The 25,831-nt window shown below is 42.0% G+C and overlaps 1 protein-coding gene across 9 annotated transcripts in view; it reads left to right on the forward strand.

The window, feature by feature from the left end:
- Nucleotides 1–569: 569 nt before the first annotated feature.
- rnf220a (ring finger protein 220a) overlaps nt 570–25,831 on the forward strand; it is a 111,997-nt gene continuing 86,735 nt past the window's right edge. For 5 of the 9 annotated variants that reach the window (XM_043218174.1, XM_043218124.1, XM_043218141.1 and 2 more), the window contains exons 1-2: nt 572–870; nt 9,821–10,654. In XM_043218174.1, coding sequence (XP_043074109.1) covers nt 10,006–10,654 — 649 coding nt within the window. In that variant the 5' untranslated portion in view covers nt 572–870; nt 9,821–10,005. Of the gene's footprint in view, nt 871–9,820; nt 10,655–25,831 lie in introns of all 9 variants that reach the window. The other 4 variants (XM_043218133.1, XM_043218188.1, XM_043218157.1 and 1 more) reach the window with 4 other exon arrangements.

A 25,831-nucleotide genomic window follows, 5' to 3' on the forward strand; every position in this document is an offset into this window, starting at 1 on the left:
AATCTCAGAAGTCTGTTACTGTTTGAGCACGTTAACTAATATATCGTCATTTAGTTTAAGTAAATCCGGAGAAATAACATCAAATCGGCTTAAATGTGTTCGCTTTCATTTCGTTTAATTAAAAAAAAGAGTAGAACCCGTTTTAGTTTTTTTGCATGCTGGCAAACGTTCTCAGGAGGAATTCGTCGCACTTATTCAACTTCAATAGCAGGTGTGCGTGAAACAAATAAGCAACAAGTGGACCAGAATTACTTTTTATAGCATGCAAAAACACTTACACGGAATAAAAATAGCTGAAGATAAACTCGCGAGCAACCCGGTGCGCGCGATGGGACGCTGCACACTCACCTATTTCTGTAAAGACCTGGCGCATTGTTGAAACGTCTTTTGTTTTGCCGCGGACTTCATTTTCCAGGTCTTCTAAATGGTGAGGAGAGACGATAATTCATTCCGTGCTCACAAAACAGCCTCTGAGATCCCCCACGGGAGCGTGGAGAAGGGGGGTCAGGGTCCTCAGCGCGCGAGGAGGAGAGAATGAATGTCAGTCAATGAGCGAACCTGGCGCTGAGCGGCAGCACTGCACCTCCAACACTGTTTCCACCTCTGAGCAAATCTCTGCCTATCGTCTCTACTTTGCTGCTGAACGCAGACTCGTTCTCATCGGTACATGCAACTGATACAACTCTCAACGCACGACGCGACCCGGGAAACTCTGTCTGACGCGCGGCGACCGTCTCGCGTTCTTTTCTCGAGGTGCGACTCTACTTCGTCTCTCGCGCTTCGCGGCGATCTTCGCTCTGCCGTTTCGAAAAGTTTCAGTTGTGGGGATAAAAGGACAGCTAAACCTTCCAAGGGATTTTTTTAAACAACGTAAGTGCTCTGTGTGTCTTGACAGTGGTTGTTTTTGTGATCCCGTGGGAACGCGGCTAATGTTTCTGTGAAGAAATCTAGTTTTATCTGACTGTTTAATGAGTGACCTCGAGCCTGATTTAACGCACCCTAACGTGGCTGTGTCTTGCTCCGGGATAGCACGGCATTTGTTATTGTTGTTGTTTGCTTTTGTGTGTGTGTGTGGAAATTGAGTTAAGGTGATGATGCGCAACTTTATTATTTCATATCAATAGATTTCCTATCAGATAACATGTTTCGCTCGCGCTTAACGGCTTGATTGCGGCAATAATTTTAGTGACTCTTTACGGAGCACCTCCGCTTTTATAGTAGAAGTGTTAACCGAACTCCTAAAACATTTCTAGCGGCTAACTTTGCTTTGACTTTAACGTCAGTTCCCGGTGTTAAAGTTTGCTGAAATTGACCTCTGGTTAACCGACCGGAATGCCACACATCCGAGGATGTAAGAAACACTTATTGCGCTTAAAGTATATCTACATATTGCCGACAAACAAATCATTACGACCCTAAACAATCTTGCTTATCAAGGCGTAACGTTTCAGAAATGCCGGTTCGCACAAGGAGCTCCCATTTAATAGTTGGCGCTTTCTAGTGCCGTGGGAAATTAGGCAGGTCATTGAAATATTTGTGTTTTTGCTTGATGGAACTAAAGGGGAACTTGTTCTAATGATACCCGTGATGATGTGCGCGTGTCTGCGGCCACCCACGAGCGCAACACGCTTGTGCGCGACGTTCAGCGCGGTTAACCTTTAATAACCAAACGTTATCAGCGCAGACCGGGTTTTAAAAACCAGCTTCTCGGGTAGTTCGGCTACGCTCCCAACTAATTTGCGACTGGTACAGTGGACGTGACAACCGCTCCTGCGAGTGAAGATTTTACTATTCCATTTATAGTCCTCTCCATTTATAGTCTGCAATCAGAGCGGGAATTAATGCGCTCGAGACCGATGTTGCGGATAATTTATATTTTGTTCTCAAGCCGCAATAGACTGCCGGCCTGCCTCACGCTCTTTATTTTTCTTCTCTGTGAGTGCGCATGTGTGGTAATTGAAAAAAGGCACGTTTAGTTTTAAATTAATCCGTCAACAACGCTTGTTAAATAGGAAAACTATAGGCCTACTCGGAGCTGTTAGTTGGATAGCGCGTATAAAGGGATCGAACCCGCGCAGTAAGGAAACAAGGTGCGAGGAAACACCTGTTTACTACGGGTCGCTACAATTTACACAACACGTACGGGAGTGTTTCCGCTGTGCTCATGAGTTTTTAATAGAATTTCCAAGGGAAAAACTCCCAGATTAAGACTTGTTACGTACGACTTGTTCTTTTAATGCACGTTCTCCACAACGTTACAAAAACATTCTCGCGTTGCTCACAGATCACCGCTTTTTTATTATTAGCAGCTTGCGATAATTTGAATAGCTCCACTAAAGCATTATTTACAGCCGGTCCGTTTTTTTTAACAACAGCGGTTTTTAAATCTATTTTTAACAACTAAAAGAAATATCACAAAAGGAAAAATGTAAGCAAGCGCCATAAATCATTATCGTCAATTCTACAACTTAAAGGAGCATTTTTGCGTAATTGTTTGTTTACATGAATAGGTTTATTTAATCTGTTTAATGCTTTTATTGTTAGGATAGAGCTACATTCTCTCTAGTCTTTTTTCACAGTCACATCAATTATTTATATTTAGGGCGACAGAACGCATTCGTTGTTAAGTAAATAGCCTCATTAATTTAACATATTTCATTTATGAATTTTCATTTGTAAGAGGGAGTTTATTACCTCATTATTTTATTCCAGTATTACTTAACGGCCTTGTGCGGTAAATGTGGAACCGTTTTGCACTTCACAAATGTGAACATATTACAACTGACTCGGATTATTATTTATGACTTTATATTTTATATTTACAAAAAAACAATATCCGGTACTCCTAAATCTATATTAAATGATTTCATTCGTTGTTTATTTTAAAAAGGTTATACGGGACAGTAACGCGCTTTATTTACGCGCTTTCATTCAGACTGACCGAATCATTTTTCACCATTACACGCTTAATTTGCGCGATATTTAATTGTAGTTTTTTAGTCATAAATCTTTATTATTAGACTTAATGTTTAATTTGACCGTGTTTGATGCTTGCATAGATAGGCCTATTTGAATAATATCATCATGTTTATGTTGTGATTCTCGGGAATAGCATTACATAATAAAATCATGTCCTCAAAGATTAGCTACAGTGTCTTTTAAGATAAGAGTGTTAATTGATATCCGTACGGGAGCAAACAGGGCTAAAATTACTTGAGAATGTTAAATTAGATTATATGATAAATATAGGTAGGAGACAAGGAGCCTTGTGGAAATCCACAGCATTGATTTCAGTGTTCATTTGAATTATTTTAGAATTAATTTTCAGTCTAATTATACATGGATGATTACGCAAAACAGCCTTTGAAACATTTATCAAGTATTCTACATTTTATCCTCATGTTTTTTAATTCGTTTTTTAAAATCAAAATCACGAACAGAAGCACGTTAACCAAAATAAATCGCTGCACCCTGTTGCGCTCCTGCATCCAAAACTTCAACATCGCATTTCTATTATAATTCAGGCTGAGTTTTGTTTAATCAAAATTATTTGACCCGAATTATTTAACGCGGTAGTTAAGTTCCGAGTCCCGACGAGACAGCAGGATGGAAGAAAAGTAGATGCAAAGATGGAAGAGGATGGAAGAAAAGTAGCAGATGATTTATTCGTGAGCGTTTCGATTTTCAGCCCTGCATTTTCTGTTCTGTCCTTTTCAGCGCCGATGTCAGTTGTTATTGCTTCTCATTGATCCCCGTGCAAAGTGAGAAGTGAACTAAAATTAATGTCGATTCCAGTGGCTGGATCAATGGCCGGAGTTATTTTAATCTGGATTTGTAGCATTAAAAAAGAGCAAGCGAAATCAAACGTTTTCGTTTATGTGAACAATTAGGAGGATAGGAGAGCATCCTTCCCCGCAGGCAAGCGAGGATGGAGACGGCAAGAAGTTCTCCGGCTCAAACTCACAATAATATATGACCGGGAAAGTCTTTCTGGGTCTGGATTCATAAGAAAATTCCCTCCGAAAACCGCGCATTGAAACCAAACGAAGCACGCATTTCTCAGAAGCAGCGGCTTGATTGGCCTTTTGTCTATTCCGTGTTATCGACAAGCGTGCTGTTTCCCAACGAATTAAAGTAGAATTAACCCCGTTAACTCGTACCCACCCGCCCTCGTGCATGTTTATGTTTTCACGTGCTAATAAACACTTCACCGAAAGCTCATTTGTCATGCAGATGGTGGCACGGTATGGTAATTAAAATAATCTACAAATAATACCACAGTTTGAGCGCGGGGAAAGGTTGCGGTCCTCAAAGGATTCTTTTGAATTCGTGGAGAAATATTTAAGATGCGCGTGCGTGACAAGCGTTTGGACGGTTGTATAAAGATGAAAATAATCAGGTGTAGTCCTTAGATTGCCTAACTTCACCATGTCCCCTTCCATTATGTTTTGAAGCGTGCAGACACGCCTATTCATGTACCTTTTTATTTAGTGCCGAGGCGGAACATTTGAAATTTTATGGTGAGTGAGATACTTTGTTTGTTAGGTAAAGCGCCCCAACCGCAGCAGAGCCTTTGAATAAAATCTGCTGCTGTTCGGAGAGGTGTTTTTTTGAACACTGGTCATCGCTTTCGTCCTCTTTTGCTAACTTGTATGCAGTAACTATATATAGTTCCTTCCTTGTTAGGAGTTACGAAGTTGTTGCATAGTTGTAATTTTTGTTTGTATTTAATTGCTTTTAATGCTTACATTTTGTTCATTGCTGATTGCCGTGTCTTTTGAAATTAGACTATATTAATTATTTAAATTACTAAATTGAATGGATAACTAGTATATCAACGCTATAATTTAATTAGAATAAAATGCCGCGCATTGGCCTTATGATAAACTGTATTTAATTTGTCTGTCATTGCAGAAACACTCAACGGGCGTTGGCCGTGCTCTCTTTATTTTGAAGTGCAAAACCCCTTCCCCAAATATCTTTATTTGTGTGTATATATATATATATATATATATATATATATATATATATATATATATATATATATATATATATATATATATATATAGTGCAACTAACAAGTCCCATTTGAACAAAAAACTAATAGCAAACCAACAAAACCTCATTTGGAAGTCATAGAGATTTCTGTAAGGTGACTGAGAATTTATTAGCTATGCTAGTAGTTTGTTGTTTTTTGATTTACCTAGCTGTCCATTATTTAGATGTGAGTTTTAGAGCTGTAGAATAAGTAAATTTTAAACCCTCTTTCACAAGGCATTACCAGTGCATTTGCATGAGGGATCAATAAGAGTCCTATATCTCTCTGCTTGTCTGAATGTTGCTCGGTATCTTCCTACTGAACATTAGTCTGAGACACAGCTCTTCCCACCAGTTTAGAAATGCATATAAATGCCTTTTACATTAGCTATTGTGTTTTATTCTTACAGCCGGCAAATGCATTTCTTTTTTATGCACACGTTTGCGAAAGGATGAGCATGAAATTCATTCTGTTTTCTTACCCGGTGGAAAATGTTGTGGAACTGAACTTGGAATAAGAGGCCAGCCGTGCTAGTTAAATTAATCTTGTGTTTTATAAGACAGGCCAGCCAACAAGTTCAGGCGGTTTAGTGGCAGACTGCTCTCGCATTGTGCTTCGTTATCTATTATTGACGAGCCCCTGGTTGGCAAACAGTGTGCTCAAACCGGGCGAAATCAAAACAGTGTAAAGTCTCTCTTTCTTTCTCTCTCTTGCTCTGTCTCGGCACACAGTGGCAGGCAGCAGTGGACAGCTGTAAGGGCGGTGAGGTGGCTGAGTGGGTGGGTTTGCCTCGCCGTTGCTTCTTTGCAGTCCAGTCCAGGCTCTGAGCGCAGAGGATCCAGACACCTTGCAAATAATCTGGGCTTAGTGAGGAATTAGTTGGCTCAGGTGGGTGGGATGAGACAAACAGTCCATCAGCCCCTGAAATGAATAGGGCAGGCAGGACAGGAAACTTTGAAAATCATTTTGTTCACAATGAATCAATGTTCCCCAGTGCCCGCCGCAAAGCTTTATTTGAAAAGCAAATCCTCACTTATTCTGACAGCTCATGCCGAGTGGCACGTTTTCCACACCGAGAGTAAATCGTGCAAATTTTGTCTGGGGGAAAAAAAAGTTGCGAAAGTTTAGAGGCAGGCCCTCGGTATACTTATGCAGGCGATAAGATCCAATAAAGCAGTGATTGATTACCACTATTTATTGCTGGGTTTTATTGTGTGTCATACACTGTGGGGAATTTATTTGTTGATAGTGAACTGGAGTGTTGAGGCACAGCTTGTACTATCATTATTGATTTAGTTAGCTGTATGTCCAAGTGTCATTATCCTTCACTGCGTTCTCAGTCTGTCATTAAATCTCACTTTCACGTCTTCTAGATGCGGGCGTTCATATTTTTATGCCTCATACCACAGCTGCTGCACGTTATTGAATTGTTCCGAGGAAGATTTCATATCACGAGGGCTTTGATTCTAATTCAGCAGGATATATTATCTGCATGGTCCTAAGTTGCAGGACGGCGAATGACTGTATTTTCAATGATATCGACTGTCCTCCGGTCCGAAAGCACTCCTTTGAGGAATAATAAGTGAGCCGTCTTCTGCCGAGCAAGTGCGGCACCTTTTACCCTCCTCACCGCAAATATTTAACGCCGCTTCCCTGATTGACAAGCCGAGGGGAGGCTGGAGTGGCGTGTTTGTGCCGGCGACGGCGGCCATTTCGAGTGGATGCTTAAGAAGTCTGTTGTAGCTAAACATAAGTTTACCCTCCAGGGCGATTAAAAAACGTAACGAGCGCTGGAGTGCTGCTGAGACCCTTCAGACAAAGGCGTTTGGGAAGTTTTCAAGAGCAAAGTAGTTAAAATGCGCTTCGTACTGCCGCCGGTGTCATTTCCTGCGACGTCGTTTGAGGGCTCTCCATTTTAGCAGCTGCACGCATAACAGCCTTCACACCACATCATATTTTTTTGACACCGCTGGAAGCTGCTCAGTGAAAGTTAAAAAAGCGTGAGAAATCGTTGGCATGGCTTAATTTGGAGCTGCAATTAGCATGAAATCCCTTCGCCGGCCGCATTCTTGTAACTGTTGCCATTTTTGTCTTCTCACACGGTGTCTAGCTCAGACAGTTGGAGATGTGTGGGTTTGAATGTGTGTGTTTTCTGAGGGTATTGAATGACAGTGTCTGCCCTGTCCTGTAATAAAATGTAAGAGTGGCACTTTCACGGTTGTCAACAATCTCTAAATATACTGACAGACAGGCAGAGGAGCAGGAGCTGCGGTTTGAGTGACACCCTCCGCCAAAACTTTTGCATTTTCTCTCAGCAGTCAAATTTGACAGTCGTTTGTTTTCGATGAAATTGGATTCATTTGCTCTGCTCCCCAGAGCTGTGCCGAGAAAATGTGTCGTTGACAACTTCTTATTTGTCTTTGTTGTACCCTTTCTGTTTTCTTACATCACTAACTTTCTGAGAGAGACACGTAGCTCATCACGGCAACTGACACCGCAATATCACAACAATGTAATTTGAAAAGAAAATGCAATGCTAGATTTATGCTGGATCACTTTAACAATGACAGTTTTATTTTATTTTATTTTTTAACCCGGATAATCAATCTCAATTTTTAACTTGTGACAGATATAGCATAATGAAACGTAAATGTTCCTAGAGGACTTAATTATTATTACTATTCAATTAAATGTAAAACTAATAACATTTATTTACTTTTACTTGTTTAATTTAGTCTCTGTAGTTATTCTGTGTCAACACCAGCTTTTGTGCTTTGTCATTCAGCTCTGTTTTTTAATAATCCTTGCAATACAGAGATGAATTACAAAGTTGAGCACTTTGTAATGGGTTTTATTTTGCCTCATTTAAAATGGTTTCTTGATTCTTGGATTTTTCGCGTAAAGATTGATAGATCTAGGGAAAGAAGCGTGACAAGAGTTGTGGTGGACATTGCGGTCCTGTACCCCCCTTTCGACCTCCGTCTCTCTCTTTCTCTCTGTCTCTGTTTCTCACTCACACACACACACACACACACACACTCTTTGGCGTGTCAGTGTGTGTCAGGCTGACTCACTGCTCTCTTTGGTTGCTCTGGGACACTGGGCTCTCAGTTTGTGCATGCTTTTGTGCGTGTGTGTAGCTGGGGCACCAGGCAGACCGGCCGCAGCCACAGAAATGATTAGCACATCTGTACAACACTCAGGCTAGTTATGCCCCCTCTTTCTCTCTCTCTGGTGCGCCATTGGGGGGATATCCTGTGTCCTTTTATTGGATTGTCAGTTTCACACTGCCTGACTGCGCTGATGGTAATGATAATAAAATTGAAATATCCAGGTACTTATCACTGTATTACCTTGCTATCAACACCCACCCGCACTCATTTTTTAGAGGTTATCCGAGGGGAGAGATTCGATACAGAGACGAGGCTCTGATGAGTGTGAGAGTGGAAAAAAAGAGGGGGCTTTCGATATTGGTACATTTTCAAGGTGCTATTTTCCCAGCTAGGCCGAGTGAGAAGACGGAACGTAATGCGATTCTTGGGCTTCTCGCCAGCATCAAACGGTGTAGTGTAACCCATTTTCTACAGACAGGAAACGGCACACATTCCCCTGCCATGTATGTGATAATGTAAAGCTCTTTTTACTGGGCCGCAGAGTGTGTGTGTGTGTGCGCAGATCGAGTTTTAAAATTGATTCGAATGAGTGTTCTGGACAGCTGATATCTGTAAAAATGCCCTGATAAATTCCCCAGGAGTTTCTTTGATGCAGTTTGATATTCTGTGTGGCATTTGAAATGGCCTCACCGTGACACAAGTCTAAAGGCCCATCTATTTGAATTACTCTGAATAAGAGGACCTGCTCTCCAGAAGCACAGATTAAATTCTATTTTCCGTACACACACACAACATCTTGCATCGTGCATTACCATTTAAAAGTTTGCGGTTAGTATTTTTTTTTGTGTTGTTTATAAAAGCTAGGGCAAAGCTGAATTTTCATCAGCCATTACACCTGAAAAAATTATTTATTCTTGTTATTATTAATATTCAAATATGACTTCACATTTTTTTGTAAACCATGATACATCTTTTGCAGTCTTTTGCAACTTAGTTAAAAAAAATACTGACATCAGACTATAAAACAATAGCGTAGTACGCTTAAAAAGAAATAATTCAATCCGCTAAACAGAGGGATTTATATTTTTTATTTGAGTGAGCAGTTTGAGCAGTACATTAGATTCTGAATTTCATGTATTTTAAATGCCCATTTAACTTGTAACAGATCACTTTTGGGTCACCCTCAAGGGATTGGCGATGACGGACAGACGCACACACGCACAAATAGACACAGATTTGCTAAAACGCCTCTCGTTAAACCCACTCACACTTTTGCCAATCAGTGAATGTTATCCTCCAGGGCTTCTTCTCAGGCTGTTTGGCTGCAGCAGGGGTCAAGAGGTGAAGTGCGGCTAATTTATTCATTCAGTCAAATTTCCTGTGCAGATGGCAGGCTGATATGATATCAGTATGAGAATCCCATCGGAGGCAGAGGACCAGGGTGTTCACACGAGCAGGGCCGCGCTCTTATCTGATCAGCGCACGGCTCTTATCTGCCTCAGACGCCGTTCTGCTCCGCAGACAGGGAGATGGAGTAAGAGGCTTATATGTGATCTGAACCTCAGATCTGCAGGGGGAAACTTTCTATTGCGGAAAAGGCAAAAAAGTAGGCAAGAGTTTCAGTGCGTTTTTAAGTGGTTTAACTCCTCCTCTGTTTAACTTTCTTCAGGTGGAGGACCGTCGAGGATGAGTCGCCAGTGAGAGCAACCCCTGATTCTGCCAGAGAGACGACAACGCAAAAGTTTGCACCATTCTGCCCATACCGTTTACCCCGTCTCTCTTCTCTCTCACCCTCCCACACCCCTCTGCTTTCGCCCCTCACCCCCTCCGCCCAACCCCAGCCCAGTCTCCAAAATGGACTTGCACCGGGCGGCTTTCAAAATGGAGAGCTCCTCCTACCTGCCCAACCCGTTAGCATCCCCAGCGCTAATGGTACTAGCATCAACGGCGGAGGCCAGCCGCGATGCCTCCATCCCTTGCCAGCAGCCTCGCCCATTCGGCGTGCCAGTTTCTGTGGAGAAGGACGTTCACCTTCCCTTCAACAACGGTTCCTATACGTTCGCCTCTATGTACCACAGGCAGGGTGCTGTACCACCAGGCTTCCCAAACAGGGACTTCCCTCCTTCCCTCTTACACCTCCATCATCAGTTTGCCCCACCAAATCTGGACTGCTCCCCCATAAGCATGCTCAACCACAGCGGTGTTGGAGCCTTCCGGCCCTTCGCTTCTCCTCCGGAGGACCGTGATGGAGCGGGAGGTGGATACCAGTCTGCCTTCACCCCGGCCAAGAGGCTAAAGGGCTGCCTGGAGGCTGAGGCCTCTCCGCACCTGCGCTACTCGGACGCAGAAGGGAAAGAGTATGACTTTGGTGGTGCTCAGATCCCCTCCAGCTCGCCTAGTGCTCTCAAAGCTGTGGAAGATGCAGGGAAGAAGATCTTCGCAGTGTCAGGCCTGTTGTCAGACAGAGAAACCTCATCCAGTCCGGAGGATCGCATTGAGCGCTGTGAGTACACTCTTTTTTTTTTAAAAGGAAGTGCTCTATTACTGTCCACTTACTGTGGTACGTCTGTACAAATAACTAAAATACTTAAGAATATACTTCTACTTTTTGATCACAAAACAGATGTTTTTGTTTGTGTAGTGATAAGGTCCACACTAACACACATTTGTTCGATAATTTTTTTTTGTTTTATTATTTTGTTGTGATAATCTAAAGTGATTTTAGAAAAACATTTAAAATACTGAACCGATTAACAACAGTTCAAGCTAACAAATAAAGATAACAATTTAAATAAATTTAGACACACACACACACACACACACACACACACACATATATATATATATATATATATATATATATATATATATACAGTATATATATATATATATATATATATATATATATATATATATATATATATATATATGTGTAACAGTGCTTAACTTATAAACGTCTTGTCCTGATATGTTATCCCTATAATGTTTAAAGTGTGTCCCGCTTCACAAGTCAAACTGCTGGGGAATGTTTAGAGAGTGTGCCCTAACGGTCTTACAGAGCAGATAAATTTCACAGATAAAACTCATAAATGAAATGGAGGTTTCTCTTGGGTGAGAGTGTATGTGAATGAGTGTGTATGTGTGCGTTTGGGAGGTGAGGAAATGTGAAATGTGTGCACAGATTCATAAGACCTCTGCAGAGTGGAAGCCCCGTGGTATTGCTGTAGTAATCTAACCTGACCACTCTTACTCAAATACATTAGAAGTCCCAGTGAAAACATAGCCACACACAAGGAAGCACACACACACAGAGTTTTACAAATTATTTTTTAACCGCGTTCATTCTCAAGATAATAACTAGTTAATAGAAGCAATTGTTTTTATTGGTTTTATTTGCTATATTATAGCACACACATTATTGTAATAAATGTTTTAATAATTATTCAAATTATTTAACAGTAATTACTAAACACAAAAATAAATTTAATTTTTTCTTAAAATCTCATTGTAAATACAGTTGCATGTCTTGCTAGTTAGCAGTTATTTGAATTTTATTTATTTAAATTTTTATATTTGTACTTTTCTGTTAGGTTTCATCTTTTCATCTTTTTTTGTAACTATATAAATTGACTTGAACTAAAAATGAACAACTCTTCAACAGCATTTATTAGTTTTACTTGATGTGATTTTTAAAAAATTAAAAAGCATTAGTTAATGCGCTATAAACTAGTCGTATTTTTATTAACATTAACTTATGTTATATATTAAATGAAGCCTTTCTTCTGTTAATTTTCTGTTTTCTTGTCGGTTTACGCCTCTCTCTGCAGATCTTTATTTTTTAATTCATCTTAATTCATCAATTTCTCTTTTTTGTGTGCACTCTGAAATCACTGGAATCTTAAAATGTGTAGATTAGTGTTGTTTTTTTTAAATACTTTCCCGCCCGTTCACTTTTTTTAGAAGAGCTATATTAGTGCAACAGGGAGGCCCAACAGCAGAGTAAAGAGTGAGTGAGGGAATACAGAAAGAGAGGAAGAGATGGAAGCACCCTTGATCGAACAGATGAGAGACAAGGGCGGCGAGCTGAGACTGATCCGATAAAAACAGCAGCACGCAGGCTGGGAGGAGCGTGAATGACACCCAACAAGAAATGAGAGAGGAAAGCAGGACTGTGAGGGAGGAAGAGAGACAGACTAGAGGAAACTGTGTCCAGTATCTCATCTAGAATTTCTCCTCTGAGGGGGTCTCGTTTGAGGGAGCTTTTTAAGGCGTCCACCGTAGCGTTTTTGAACCGGCAGCAGCACAGGAAACAGCGATACAGTGCCGGTCCGTTCGGCTTGAGGGATTATAACACCTTCACCCTCGGCTCAGATTAAGCACAGATAGTGGCTCTCGAGGGCCAATCCAGGTATAATCCAAGTCCCTCAATGGACTGTAATCTGACATTCATACTATCAGATAAGAGCGGCGGCTTCTCTTGCTGAAATGAGAGGGGATTAGGGTGGCGGAAGGGATAGCAAAGCCTCAGCCTTCTCTATGTGAAGAAAAAACAGAGAGAGAGTTTTAAAATACAATGATTTGGAGAGTGGGAGACAGTTTTGCCTTTTCACTCTCTGCCTCTCTCCTTCTCCTCCTCTCTTTTGAAGCTGAATCTAATTAGATTAAACCTTAGGCCCACCAAGGGCTCTAATGCAATTGAATTTCCAGCAGTGTTGTAGAAGAGACTTAAATTGGGTTCCCCTTGACTGGCTACCGTGCTACTGGCTGTCACTTCAGGAGCCCTGTCCTCTCTCTGGGCATTAAGCCCCAAATCTGCACTGTACTGCAGCCGGTGTGATTCTCAGCCTCTACGCTAGTGAGCAGGAAACCTCGGCAAGATACAGTCCTATCATGACAATTCCTGCAGATAGAGATTCTCAAAAGTTACAACATCTACAGCTTCACAGCATGACATTTCCGTTATTTTTGAACTTGTGGATAGAACATGTTATTTTTAACCATATTTTTCACCAAATTAAAAGTATTAACTTGATAGAATTGTAAAGTGTTACTGTGATTGTTTTATATATTGCCAGTGCCTCTATATAAACAAATAAAACCTGGTTACCTTGGTTTATGTACATATAGAATATTTACCATTATATTGTTCATTGTAAAAAAAAATAATTTGTTATATTTTATATGTATATAATTTATAATATAAAATGTTACATTTAAATAAACCTGAACAATACAAATGCTAATTTATATATACATTTATAGTATATTAAAATTTATATTATATTTATTTCTGTTCCATTTGAAATTACTATGTTGTGTTTGCATTATTTTTTTTTATATACTAATACCATAGCAGCTATAGTTATGCACAAAAATATTTTTCCCTGTGCACATATATAGAATGTGAACGTGTACACATGTGTACATGTTCTTTTTAATACATTTTCAAAATTTTCCTTAAATTTTACAATTATATCAAATATAATATGTGAACAAATATTTAAAAGTGTGGGTAAAAATAGTGGGTCTTATGGTCTAATATTAATGGATTGTTATTATTATAATTCATTATTATGCATGTCTAACTGTGTTATTTTGGCAGAAATTAGTCACTATGGAATTTTGTCTCTAGCATTTGATGTATATGTGTGTGTATGTGTGTGTTCATTTCCCACTGTGAATGTGTTACATCTGGAGCATGTTTGTTTGCCTTCTCCCTGCACACATTAGCACGGCAGAGCCGAGCAGTGAACCTGACCCAGGACAGCTATCCCAGGTTCACACCCAGAGGAAAAATGTGTGTGTGTGATAAACAGAGAGGCCGATACAGTACAACCTGTTTCAAAACTCAGTGTGAGCCACAGAAAAAAATAAGACATGAAACATAGTTTTAGAAGGAGAGAAGGCAAGGAATGAAGGAGAGAGATGAAAAGAAAGATAAAAAATAATAAAAGGCAGGGGATGAGCAATCAGCAGCGCCGTGAGCTGAAACGCAGACTGCAGCTGCCTTCCTGAGCAGCTGAAATAAAAGGGAAAAAATCCTTAAGACAACAGAGCGCAGCCACACGGGCTTCCTTCCTGACGTGACCAGCCCGTGAGCCGTGTGGGCCTGTCTCCATAAATCCCCGCTGATTTACGGGGAACCGGGCGGCTGGCAGCTCCGTGCTTAACCCCCACCGCCCCAGCAACGAGCCGCCGGTCGCCCGTCCTTCCCCGTGGAGCTTCCACACACGTTCTGAACTTCAAATGATTTCAGCTCGGGTCGATATATAGCACAGATTATAGCACACATCAACACATGTTAAAAGATTCTCCCGTGTCCTCCCGAACGCGTCAGAGCGTCAGTCACGAGGATATATTGTTACAGTGGCAAACCTGGCGGGGACTCGTCCTCTAATTTACACGGCTCCTGAGCAGCAGTGCCGAGATGCATTGTGTTAGCAAGCATAGTTATTTTTGCATTGCGTCTCCCTGTCGCTCTCTGGCTTTGTAGTTGCCAGTCAGCCACTGGGTTTGAGCCTTTAATTATTTGCCGGTGCTCTTTCTCTGTCTCTTTTTCATTCTCCTGCTCTCTCTTTCTCCTCACTCCCTACTCTGTCTGTGTGATTGATTCTTGTTTTCATGTTTTTCGATTGGGCCGCACAGATCTGTCAGAGTGTATAGTTATTCCGCCGTCTTTTCCCTTTCAAAAGCTCTGAAGAGCAGTGTGCACTGACAGCTGTTAAAACACACAGTTGTTGTTTTTTTTACCTCTTTTTTTTGCCGGAGCAGATGTCAGTGGCATGTTTGTGTGTGTTTTTCTTTCGGATGTATTGAAAACTTTGGGAAACAGTTGCTGCAGAAGTGGCAAATGCACCAGGATACATCATAATAATGGAAATCTGTTATTACCGCACAAAGAAAATGGTTGGTGTTGGAGAGAAACATTTTTAGGCTTCTTTTTCCTCAAACGGGCACCATTGTCGCTCGTCTCCAGCAGGTGAAGAGTTAAGGAGATCAACATTGTCATCCCGGCAAAAATCCCCCCTCCTTCTGTCTCTCCCTCCCTCATCTGTCCTCCTGCTCTGGTTCCTGCTCCCTCCCTCTCTCTGTCACGGTCTAGTGGCGAGGTTAAGTTAAGTAAGAGTGTTCTAATAATTAGGCTGCAGAGCGGCCGCTCGTCTGTGCTTACCCAGATGTTAAAAGGCTTGTCCTCTCATGTTGCCTCCCTGTCGGTGTCCCCTCCACCCTTCATCCATCCCTCCCTTCCAGTTTCTCCCTCTCTCTTTCTCTATGCTTGCCGCCAACTTGGAGATCTGTCTTTCTATACCTATCCATCTATGACTTTATCTATCTATCTATCTATCTATCTATCTATCTATCTATCTATCTATCTATCTATCTATCTATCTATCTATCTATCTATCTATCTATCATTCTGTCTCTCTGTATCTTCACAGTTGCTTAACAGAGCAATAAAACTGGGCGGTTTTATAAGAAACATTTGCTTGAAACCAACCTTAGGGGGTTTAGGCTTCATCTCTATTTGAAACTCTGCCTCTCCGAGGCATTTGAGAGTGATGAGAATTACTTTATTGCAGATCAGAAGAGTAAAGTGTGTGATCTGTCTCTCTCTCTCCTCTGGTTACTCTTGGCAAAAGACAGCAGGTGTCAGTGCAGCAGGCCATGGCTGCACCGCTCTGTGCGGTGTAAGGGAGTGCCGGGCCGAGCCATTGTTGCGGCATGATGCAGATCAAGGATTAGCGCTTCCTGCCGGAGCTTTGTTGGCAGGCCCACTTGAATTGGACACAGGCTGGTGTGTGCGGACCGCTGGAGCCACTGTTAGGGAAATGAACAGGGGAAATGAGATGAGAGCATGCATCCTCTGCAGACAAACAGCTGGGATCAGAGTGAATTGACGTAGAACGTGAAAGTCTTACATCGCAGCACAATCCTCATGAATATACAGAAGCTTACAAACACACACGTTTGTTATGAAATTGCATATTACTTGTGATTTATTTGTGGTTTAAAAGACTGTTGACCTAAATGATTTCCATTCATAGATTCAAGCTCTTGGCGGATGTGTACACGCAGCTGTACGGGGGTTCTTTCAAGCACACACATGCACCCAGGATTTAGGTCAGGCTTGTTCCCATGGCCTGGATGTGGGCCTTATGGTGATGTCACACTTTGCTATAAAAGCAAGCCGAAAGCGGCCCGCTGAGTCCTGTAGAACCGCACAGCTGGCATTAGTATCCGTTCTGCTCATGCACCCGGGGTCAGGGAGCCGGTCATGGTACCACAGCGAGCCGTCCGTCAACCCTGAGTTTAGTTCCGGGCCACCGGCAACCAGGAACAGCCCTTAGATCAGGCTCAAACCCCCCTCCTCCCCATCCTGGACTAATGCAGATGTGCTGAAAAGCCCCGTCCCCCTGAGTCCCTTAAAGAGGTAGGGGATGAAACTTCACTCTCGCTAACAGGTTCACCACCCACAGCACAGCAGACCCGTTCGCAACCACCACCTCTTTATCCTTCTCCCTCTCTTCCTTCACCCCTCCTCGCTGTTTCCCCCAGTAATCTAATCTCCTCTTCGTGTGCGGGTGCAGTCTTCTGTGACAGACTTGTTTCCAAAAAGCTGGCTTGGCTAAAGGACACACATATTATATATATTTATTGCATCCCTTAAATGTGAATTATTGAACACGAGTGATTACTGAGCGGGATGCGTCGTGGGGCTTTCTGGGAGTTTAAGATGACTGTCGCGGATTAAAACAACAGCATCCAGAGCGACATCTTGCATGAGAAATGTCTTTAATGTAAGCTGAGCTTTCTTCCGAACATTTGCATTAGCTAGAGGCACGCTGTAAGCCCTTACACCTGTAGCAGTTTGTAGCTTGTTTTCGGGTGCTAAGGAAGCTTCCAGCTCTGCTTTATTGCTTCTGAGAGGGCCGCGTGTGTGTGATCATTGCTCATTACCGGTCGGTGAGACCTGAGGCGGAAAGGCAGCTCAGGAGAATCTGCATGGAGACGCGCACGCTCCTCTAGAATGCCAATAGCCCACGCACATTAGAAAGTGTTGCCATTTTGTACCTTCTTCCCGTCACTCTCTGTCCAGGCGCTCGTAGGGGCCTGATTAATTATTTAGCAGCATGTATCATCTATTTACCTTAGTAATCCATCTGTCAGCACGCCTATTGATCCAATCCTGCATTCTAATTGTGCATCCTCTCGCAGCATCTAGCTCATATTTAAATTCAATGCCTGTCACTGCGCCTGACTGTCTGTGCGCCGTCGACTTTCGCGTCTGTCGCTGCGGTTGCGTTTCACAGGCCGTGTTAAGCTACAGCTGTGCTGGAGAAAGTGAGAGTGTGTCTTTCGCCCCCTCTCAGGTGTGACCGCATTGTTGTTTTTGAAGTGACATGCGGAAGGGGATTTTTATTTGGAAAGACGTGGTCGGGAACTAAAGAGATGTGGGAGGATGGTGAGAAGAAATCATGAAACAAATATATGTCTTTTGTTTCGATTGTCGTGGTCACACTGCCCATTTAGTCCCCTTTAGTTTCATTACTATTTCCTCTTTTTTCTTTGCTTTTTCCAACCTAAAACAGCTGCTACCTCACTGCGTAATCTATCTATCTATCTATCTATCTATCTATCTATCTATCTATCTATCTATCTATCTATCTATCTATCTATCTATCTATCTATCTATCTATCTATCTATCTATCTATCTATCTATCTATCTATCTATCTATCTATCTATCTATCTACCTATCTATCTATCTATCTGTCTATCTGTCTATCTGGCTGTCTGGCTGTCTGTCTGTCTCTCTATGTATATATCTCTCTCTACAATAGATTTCAGGCAATAAAACTAAACATTTACCATTTCTCATCAGTCTGTAAATTTTGTCATTTCAACTAATGAAGACAGCATTTTTATTTGTTCTTCCAACCACCAAAAGTTGCCTTGTTTTCCTCCCACCTCTGTTTACTGCTTGCAAAGGTTGCGTTTTTCATCTTTTGGACAATGTTTGTCCTACCTGTTCTCTCCCTTCCTAACACTTTCACTTTTTCTTCCCCCTCTTTTATTGTGGGTGGTTGTGTGGTGGCAGTAGGGGCTTGTTTGTTGTGGTGACAGAGAGGCGGCCCACTGATAAGAGCACCGTGGCAGCTGGCATCCGTGGCGGTGTGCGGTAAGTGAAAGGGCCAGAGTGCGGGGCGGTCAGGAAGCTGAAACGCTCCTGCAGTTGTCAGGCTGGTCTGTCTGGCCAGGCCCATGAAGCTGGGCTTTTACATGCCAATAAAGAGGGCCGTTTTGGGGGTGGGCTGGTAGCCAGGCAGCCTGGGAGAAAACAGTTAAAATAGGCACTTAAGAACTCCCTCCCCCTCTCCTATCACGATGGGTTACGCCGTCATTCTCAGTCGTGTTCTAACAAGGCTTTTGACATAATTGAATACAGTAGCCCTGAGTAGATAAGCATTTTGTGTGCCAGACACTATGTGTCTGAGAATTCTGGCTATGTGTGCACATGCAGAAACTGTATGTGTGTTTTATTAATTTGTGTGTGTGCTAATTCTGCTCGTGTGTGTCCACACGCTCACTGCCAGCTGGACGTGTGTGAGCTTATATCCTTCCTTTGATTGCCCACTCCTCTTTAGGGCTAATCAGAACAGATGCGCGAGCGCCCAGCATGAGTGATCGTGCAAATGCAGCAATCAGTAAACACTCGCTGAGTTAATGACACCAATCAATGGCCTTTTAAAACAGCTATTTGATAATTGCAATCATCAATGCCTCCTGTAGTATACATTACAAATGGGCCTCTCCTCTTCTTCTTCACTCCCTCCCTCTTTCTCTGTATCTCTTTCCCTCTTCCTTTTTACTCCTCCTTTCATTTTGTGATCATGGATCCATGGTCATATTATCCTGTCACCCAGTGTGGTGCTGTAATTGAACCATATGCATCTCAGGCTATCATTGAACCAGAGTTGTTAGCATTTTAGCACACTTGTTTTTAGAATTTATTAACTATTTTATTGAAAATAATTGAAAACACATACACAAAAGAAGTTGTGCAAGTTTTAAACAATAAAACATTTAATTGACTCACATGTTGTTTGAGACCACTTAAGACTAAGTCTTAATAGTTTAAAATATGAAAATATATAAAGTATATATAATACTTTAAACATGCTCTGTTGAATCATTTTTAATAAATAAAAATATATTTTTTTAAGACATAAGACATTAATTAATGCATTGCATGCAAGTCTACACATAGTATAACTTAATTCTTTTAAATATTAAATATTATTATTTTAAATTGATATTATTTTAAAATGATTTTATTTTAAAATAAAAAAGCTTCAGTAATTTCTGTTACTTGACCAGATTAGTGGAACAAGTTAAAACTAATTAAAGAGAAAATAAGAGGTTATTTTTAACAAAAAAGAAAGTGTCAACAGAGGCTGAGGGTTAAAAAATAAGATATTGCAATCAAGAAGTCTGAAAGCGATCTTCAATTTCATTGTATTTGGTAGAAGAGATATTGATTCATTCGCTTTTCATTACTGTTCTTTGTTCCTTTTTGTGTCCACTCAGTGTGAGCGATACAGTATCGGACAGAGAAGACACAACGGTTACGAGTGATCTCATGCACTGAGTGCTCTTCCTGTCTGTGTTTTCTGCGAGTCGAGAGCGAGTTTATTTTTGTGACACATCAAAGAACACGGACGCTCTTTGACCACGTCTCCTCCCGGGGGGTCAAAAATCTTCTTAAGCAGAGACCCCCTCCACTTCACCCCTATCAAAGCCCATAACTGCCCCCCCTTCGGTCGGCCATTTTCAGGCCACGGCTGTGCGCCTGCAGGCCCGAGACCCCAACAATTTCAGCACTGCAGAGCCGAAAATTGTCGCCATTGAAAATGGAACCTAAAAGTGGCTAATCTGAACTCCCTGTATATCGAGCCCCCTCCCTTCCTGTGTATATGTGTGCTTTTGTGAGTTAAGCTGCGATTCACACCTGCTGCTGTGTAATCCTGTAGTCATGTTGGCCCCTGGCTCCTGTGCTCGCGCTGCTCTGCGGGTGCCATTTGGATACGGGCTGTCTAATACCACATCCCCACGGCAGAATGCACGGCATCCGCCTCTGGGGAAACGGGGATGGAGAGGGGGGCACAGTCGAGTCTACGAATGGGGTCCGGAGGAGGAGGGGGGTGGGCTTAGAGAGCAAAAGAGAGCAAATCTGTCACTTTTCCCAAAGCAGTCACCCCTGTGACCTCCATTCAAAGATATATTGATTTTCCAGTGCTCTGTCTAACAAGCGGCAGGCTGAGTGGGGTTTAGTGATAGTGGTCGTATGGCTTGGACACAGCGTGATGCTCTCTTCTAGAAGTTAAACACGTCTCCTTTTTGTCCTTTTTTTTTAGCAGGGACATCAAACAAGTGCAAATAATCAAAAGGTCCCAGCTCTCCTTCTGCTCCCCCTTTGCAGATCTCTCCATATGAGACCATTTTTCTGCACACATATGACAGCGTGTTTGCTCCTCGTGTGGGGCCTTTTGCTTTAACTTTGCTCCTTTTTTGGGCCTGCGTGTGTGTCCAGTTTGCTTTGTGGGGCTTAGGAGGGCTCATGCAGGCCCTCCATGCATGACTCCTTTAACTTTTTGTTTACTGGTCTCCTATGATACACACACAGAGTCTGGCGAGATGCAAAGATCTGTGGAGCAGAGAGGAGGGAAACAAAGCGAGCATGTACAAACAAACAGTATCGGGGGAGAACGGCCTACGCATTTCAGAGCGTGTCTATCCTTCAGTACATCAGCCTAAGCCTTGAGAGAGAGAAAAAGAGATGGGGGGGAAAGAGAAGACAGCTGCGTTCACACAGCAGTAGAATACCGATATCACTCCAGTTTTAACCCACCGTTTGTTTATAAACAGAAGCAACACAATCTTTTTTAACTGAATATGAAAATTACATTTAATCCTGATAACGCTTTTGCTTTAATTGTGCTCTATGAAAATTGTAGACTATTCTCTTTTAAGAATGAACGTATGTTTAAATAGTGTTTTATACATTTTACCTTTTATCTTTGAAACACTTGATTTGGCATTTGATTTGTATTAAATATGTTAGTAAATGTTTTATAAGAACAGAAAAGGACTTAATTTAATCACTCTTACAAAGCCACTTCTAAAGTTGATTGAAAAAGTAGGTCAATCTGAGAATCACATCTTCTTATAAATGACCATGTGAACACAGCCAAAAGCAGATAGACACATAGATAGAAAGAATGTGAGAAAGAGACTGAACGTTTTACTTGCAGCACCCGAAAAGAGAGGCTTGTTTTTGAGACAAGACTGTTTGTTCAGTCAGGCTTCAACAAACCTGCCACCAATGGCTTGCCGAGCTGGGGTGAACACAGAAGAATGTTTCACTTCGTTTTCTCAGATGTGTTTGTATTTCACGGAATGATGCACAAAGAAATACAAGATTTGTTTTTTGCCTCGCCTGAAAGCCAGTTTTATTTTTCTTCTTGTTTTTTTTTTCCCTTGGTAGATTTTCAGGCAATCTGTTCCAAACTGTTACGACTCCAGTTGAATTCTCATAATGACAGCGCAAGGCTGTTTGCATCAGCGGCGGATGTAGACGGTGGCATATACCATGTGAATAGCAGAAGGGCCTGTAAAGTGGAGGTTTTAAAACTGCCTGTCTTTGCGGCAATGTCACAGTAACAACTGGAGAGATGTTATGAGCCCGCTCCAGTGGCAGGTGTCTGGGGAGAAACGGCCTCACGCAGAAACCTGGTGTTATATCCGTGGTAACAGGGCAATTGGCGGGGTCGGGGCAGACGCCCTGTTGGGCTGGGACGTCTGCGTTCTTTAGGGAGATTGCATGGTGGGAAATGTTTTGGTAGGGGTTCTGGGTGTGCTGTGCGCTGTAATGGCAGGGTTTACCTATGGCTGTGAGAACAGCACTGACATGACCCTCACCCCAAGCTACATGCTGCCGGTAGAATTTTAAAGCGGTTACTCAAAAAGTAAAAATTGTGAAAAAAAATTGTTAATGTGAGTTTGAATGTGGCTTGCAATGTTTGCCAGTCTTCCACCATAACTTCCTGTTATCCTGCTAGCTTTCTACTGTGCATACTAGAAACATGTAAAAAAAAATTTAATACATATATCCTGTGACAAATGCTATTTATTTTATTTTATTTTTTGCAGTGTTTCTAGGATGGACAGCCAACAGGATAGCTATATATATATTTAATTTTATATCATGTTGTTGTTGTTGTGTTAGCTGTTTTTGTAGTTTTTTTTTAACTAGTCAAAATAACCAAACAGCAGATTGATTGAGATTAGTTAGATTTTTTTTCTGTTATATATAAAATATAATCCACTGAGTGTACATTTTTATCCTTTATTGAGTGTGTGTTGCAGTGTGTGTTAGTGCGTCCACCCCCGAGGGTCTTTTCTAGCTCTTATACCTGTTGTAGCATGCGCTGCTGCTGTGTTAATAATATTCTGTCGATACAGCGACGTGATGAGCCGGCTGTCTGGTTTGGGCTGTTCTACATCCATCATCCCTGCTTCCAGCCTCTTCCCGTCAATATCGGGGCCCAATGCTAATGGTGGCATTTAACCAGCGGACCTGACAAATTAACCACCGCCTTCTACAAGGGTTAAATATTCATCATCCTAGCTTTAACCAGTCCTAGCCTGTGCACCTATGGAGCGGTCACACGAGCACAGAGCTCTCAGCACTACATCACTCACATGTGCCCTGAACAAGGCCCAGAGCACCAGCAGGGAACTGAGGTTAAACATACTGTCCTCTTATGGCCAGGGGCTGTGAAAAATGGTGACAGTCCTCTTATTTATATTATTTTTTTAAGCCTGCTACATTCTTACCAGCGAGCGGACAGGCAGGACATGTGCATATGCTTCACACCGCATATCCTTCCTGTTCTCTGAAGCTCTCACCCTTATGTTGGGGGTTTGTTACAATCAAAGCGTCCCATCACCCTATACCTCTCCGGCCAAGCTCACACAACAGCTTGTGGTGTGTATGTGCATCTGTCTGTCTGTGCGAGTGTATATGTATGTGCAAAGCATGAAAGAGTCCCTGGTTTCTACTGTCCACCCCTCCCCTCCACTGATCCTTATGTCTCCCCCCTTTCTCTGTGTCTCTTATTCAGCCTGTCCATCAGTGGCCTCATAAATTATTCATTGCACTCTCCCTGATGTCTTGTCACCTTCCCTTCTCATTCGCCACCTTGGCTCCCTCCTCTCACTTCCCCTGTGCTGTCCTCAGTATAGTGGAACACCCCGGGAGCCAGCGAAGCCCGGACCACACACACCCTCTCTCTCTGTCTCTCTCTTTTCTCATCCCTGGCTCCTCCTTCTTCCCCTGTCCCAGTCAATGGTCATTCAATCAGAAATGGCTTCCTTTAGTGTGCGCCATTTGTGGGAAGCATTTGTAGCCCAGCAATTAATAGTATGTCTTTTTAAACTGTCTTCTTTTTTTAAGATTCATGCACTATGTACTTGCCTTGACTCAACACTGAGACACAGTATTAGACACAGCCCTAAACTCTAATATTTAAATAAATTCATATTATAAATACATGTTGTGATTTTAGCTACTAACAATTCATTATAGTTGATTAAGTGACTAACAATTCAGCAGCCATCCTTTTTATTGATATATATTTATATCATGCTACCATGATACTGTGATTTAAAAAAAAAATCTTATATTCTCCAAGGCTCCATTTAATTGATCAAAAATGCAGTAGAACTGTAATATTGTAAAATATAACTACAATTTAAAATAATATCCTGTTGTCATATATTTTAACAGGTAATTTCCTGAGATGGCAAAGCTGAATTTGTTTAGCAGCCATTACTCCATTCAGCAGCATCACATGATCATTTCAAATATGCTGATTTGGAGCTCAATAAACATTTCTTATACATTGTTTCTTTGTTGAATAAAAAGTTACAAATTCAGCATTTATTTAAAATACAATTGTTGCACTATAAATGTATTTACTTTCACGTCCTCATTTATTTAGCCATTTAAAAATATCCAATAAAAAAATTACAGACTTTCAAAAAACCCTGCCTCTGAACTGAGGGAATGAAGTTAATATCGCTTCTCAGTGGTAGGTCAGGGAGTTGATTTGGTTAATCCACCACCAGTTGCACGGCGCGTAACCACAAACGTCTTAAACAGAGACGTCACTTACCCATAGAGCCCAGCTCTGATGTAGCATAACCACAATAGCAAACCCTTCTGTTTAAATGGGGCTGAAAACACAGCGCCTTATGGTTTGCCTTGCGGTTCTCTCATTGCTATTCCTCCCTGCATCCCTGTGCAATTAACGACTGAATTGTATGTGCACAAAAAAAAACTAAAAAAGACGAGCAGCCGAGAAAAGTGAAATAACGGTGCCATTATAAGGTATTAATCATGTGGCTTTGAGGGCAATACAAATAACATCACAAAGGAAGAAAAAACATAACTATGACAAATTGGTTTTCCTTCATGGAGCTTGTTTAACGTTCAGGGAATTGCTGATATCGAGGCCCGATTACGATCATCAGAGAGCTGTGTGCTCTTTCATGCATGCTGCTTGCAAGCGTGTGTTTGATTTCATATGTGTGTGCGTGTGCATTATTCACAGAAGAGAAGGATTCAGCCGTGTTTGTAGGCGTGAATAGCAGCCCTTTTGAGACTCACGCGGTCCTATAGACCATCTCTCTCTCGCTCGCCCTGACAGGGCCTGTCTGCAGCACTCAGGCCCTGATCAGGCAGGGCGATTAATACGTTTTAAAAAATGTCCCCTCCACTCTCACAGCCAGCCACACAACTGCTACTCTTTATTCTGCCAGCCGTCTACATGCGCTCTGCAGCATCAGCAGCGGCAGAGTGGCCCATGAGAAGCAGATCAATCAGACAGCCCGCTGATGAATTAAAGCCTTTAGCAGCCGGGAGGGAGGAAGCTGAAACTTGGCTGAACTGCACACACACTGCTTGTGTACCTCCCAATCACACACCTTTGTGAGTCATTTTTTAGCCAATCATACCACAGCATATATATAAAGGGAGCTGTGAGGGCTTAGAAATCGAAAAAGAAACAAGTAGAACGAATAAAATGAGTCATACGGCGTGGAAGGCCTGGTGTCGACATTCTACTTAGTTCTTTTTTTATTCCTGTCAGTCGGTCTAGCTTTCAATTCACTTTGTTACTGGCCTTACTCTGCCAAATTATCTCTCTCTCTTTCTCTCCCCATTTCGTGATAAATTAATTTTAACAGTGACAGCTTGGTTACAGAGCCGCCCGCCTTGTTTCGGGGTAATTCTGGCGACAGCTTTAAGACTTGTTGTATTTAAGGTGGCCTGTAATTACATGGCTTTAGCATATGTAGCGCGAAAGATATGATTCATCTGCCAAGTGGGAGCTGGCGAGAGTGGGAGGGAGCGAGAAAGAGAGATGCGGTTCAGCAAATAAAAAAAAGAGTGCCGTGTTGCTATGAAATGTCCCCCTTATTATGTCTCATTAAAGCCGAGACCGCAATAAGGCAATACGGCCCATGAATAAGATCTATGATCAGTGTGCTAAAAGCCAGAGAAAGGGGAAGGCTGATATCTCCTAGGCCGTAAGGGGGCTTTTGTATGTGTGTGGGTG

This window comes from Puntigrus tetrazona, chromosome 2 (genome assembly GCF_018831695.1).
Source record: "Puntigrus tetrazona isolate hp1 chromosome 2, ASM1883169v1, whole genome shotgun sequence".
Taxonomy (NCBI): domain Eukaryota; kingdom Metazoa; phylum Chordata; class Actinopteri; order Cypriniformes; family Cyprinidae; genus Puntigrus; species Puntigrus tetrazona.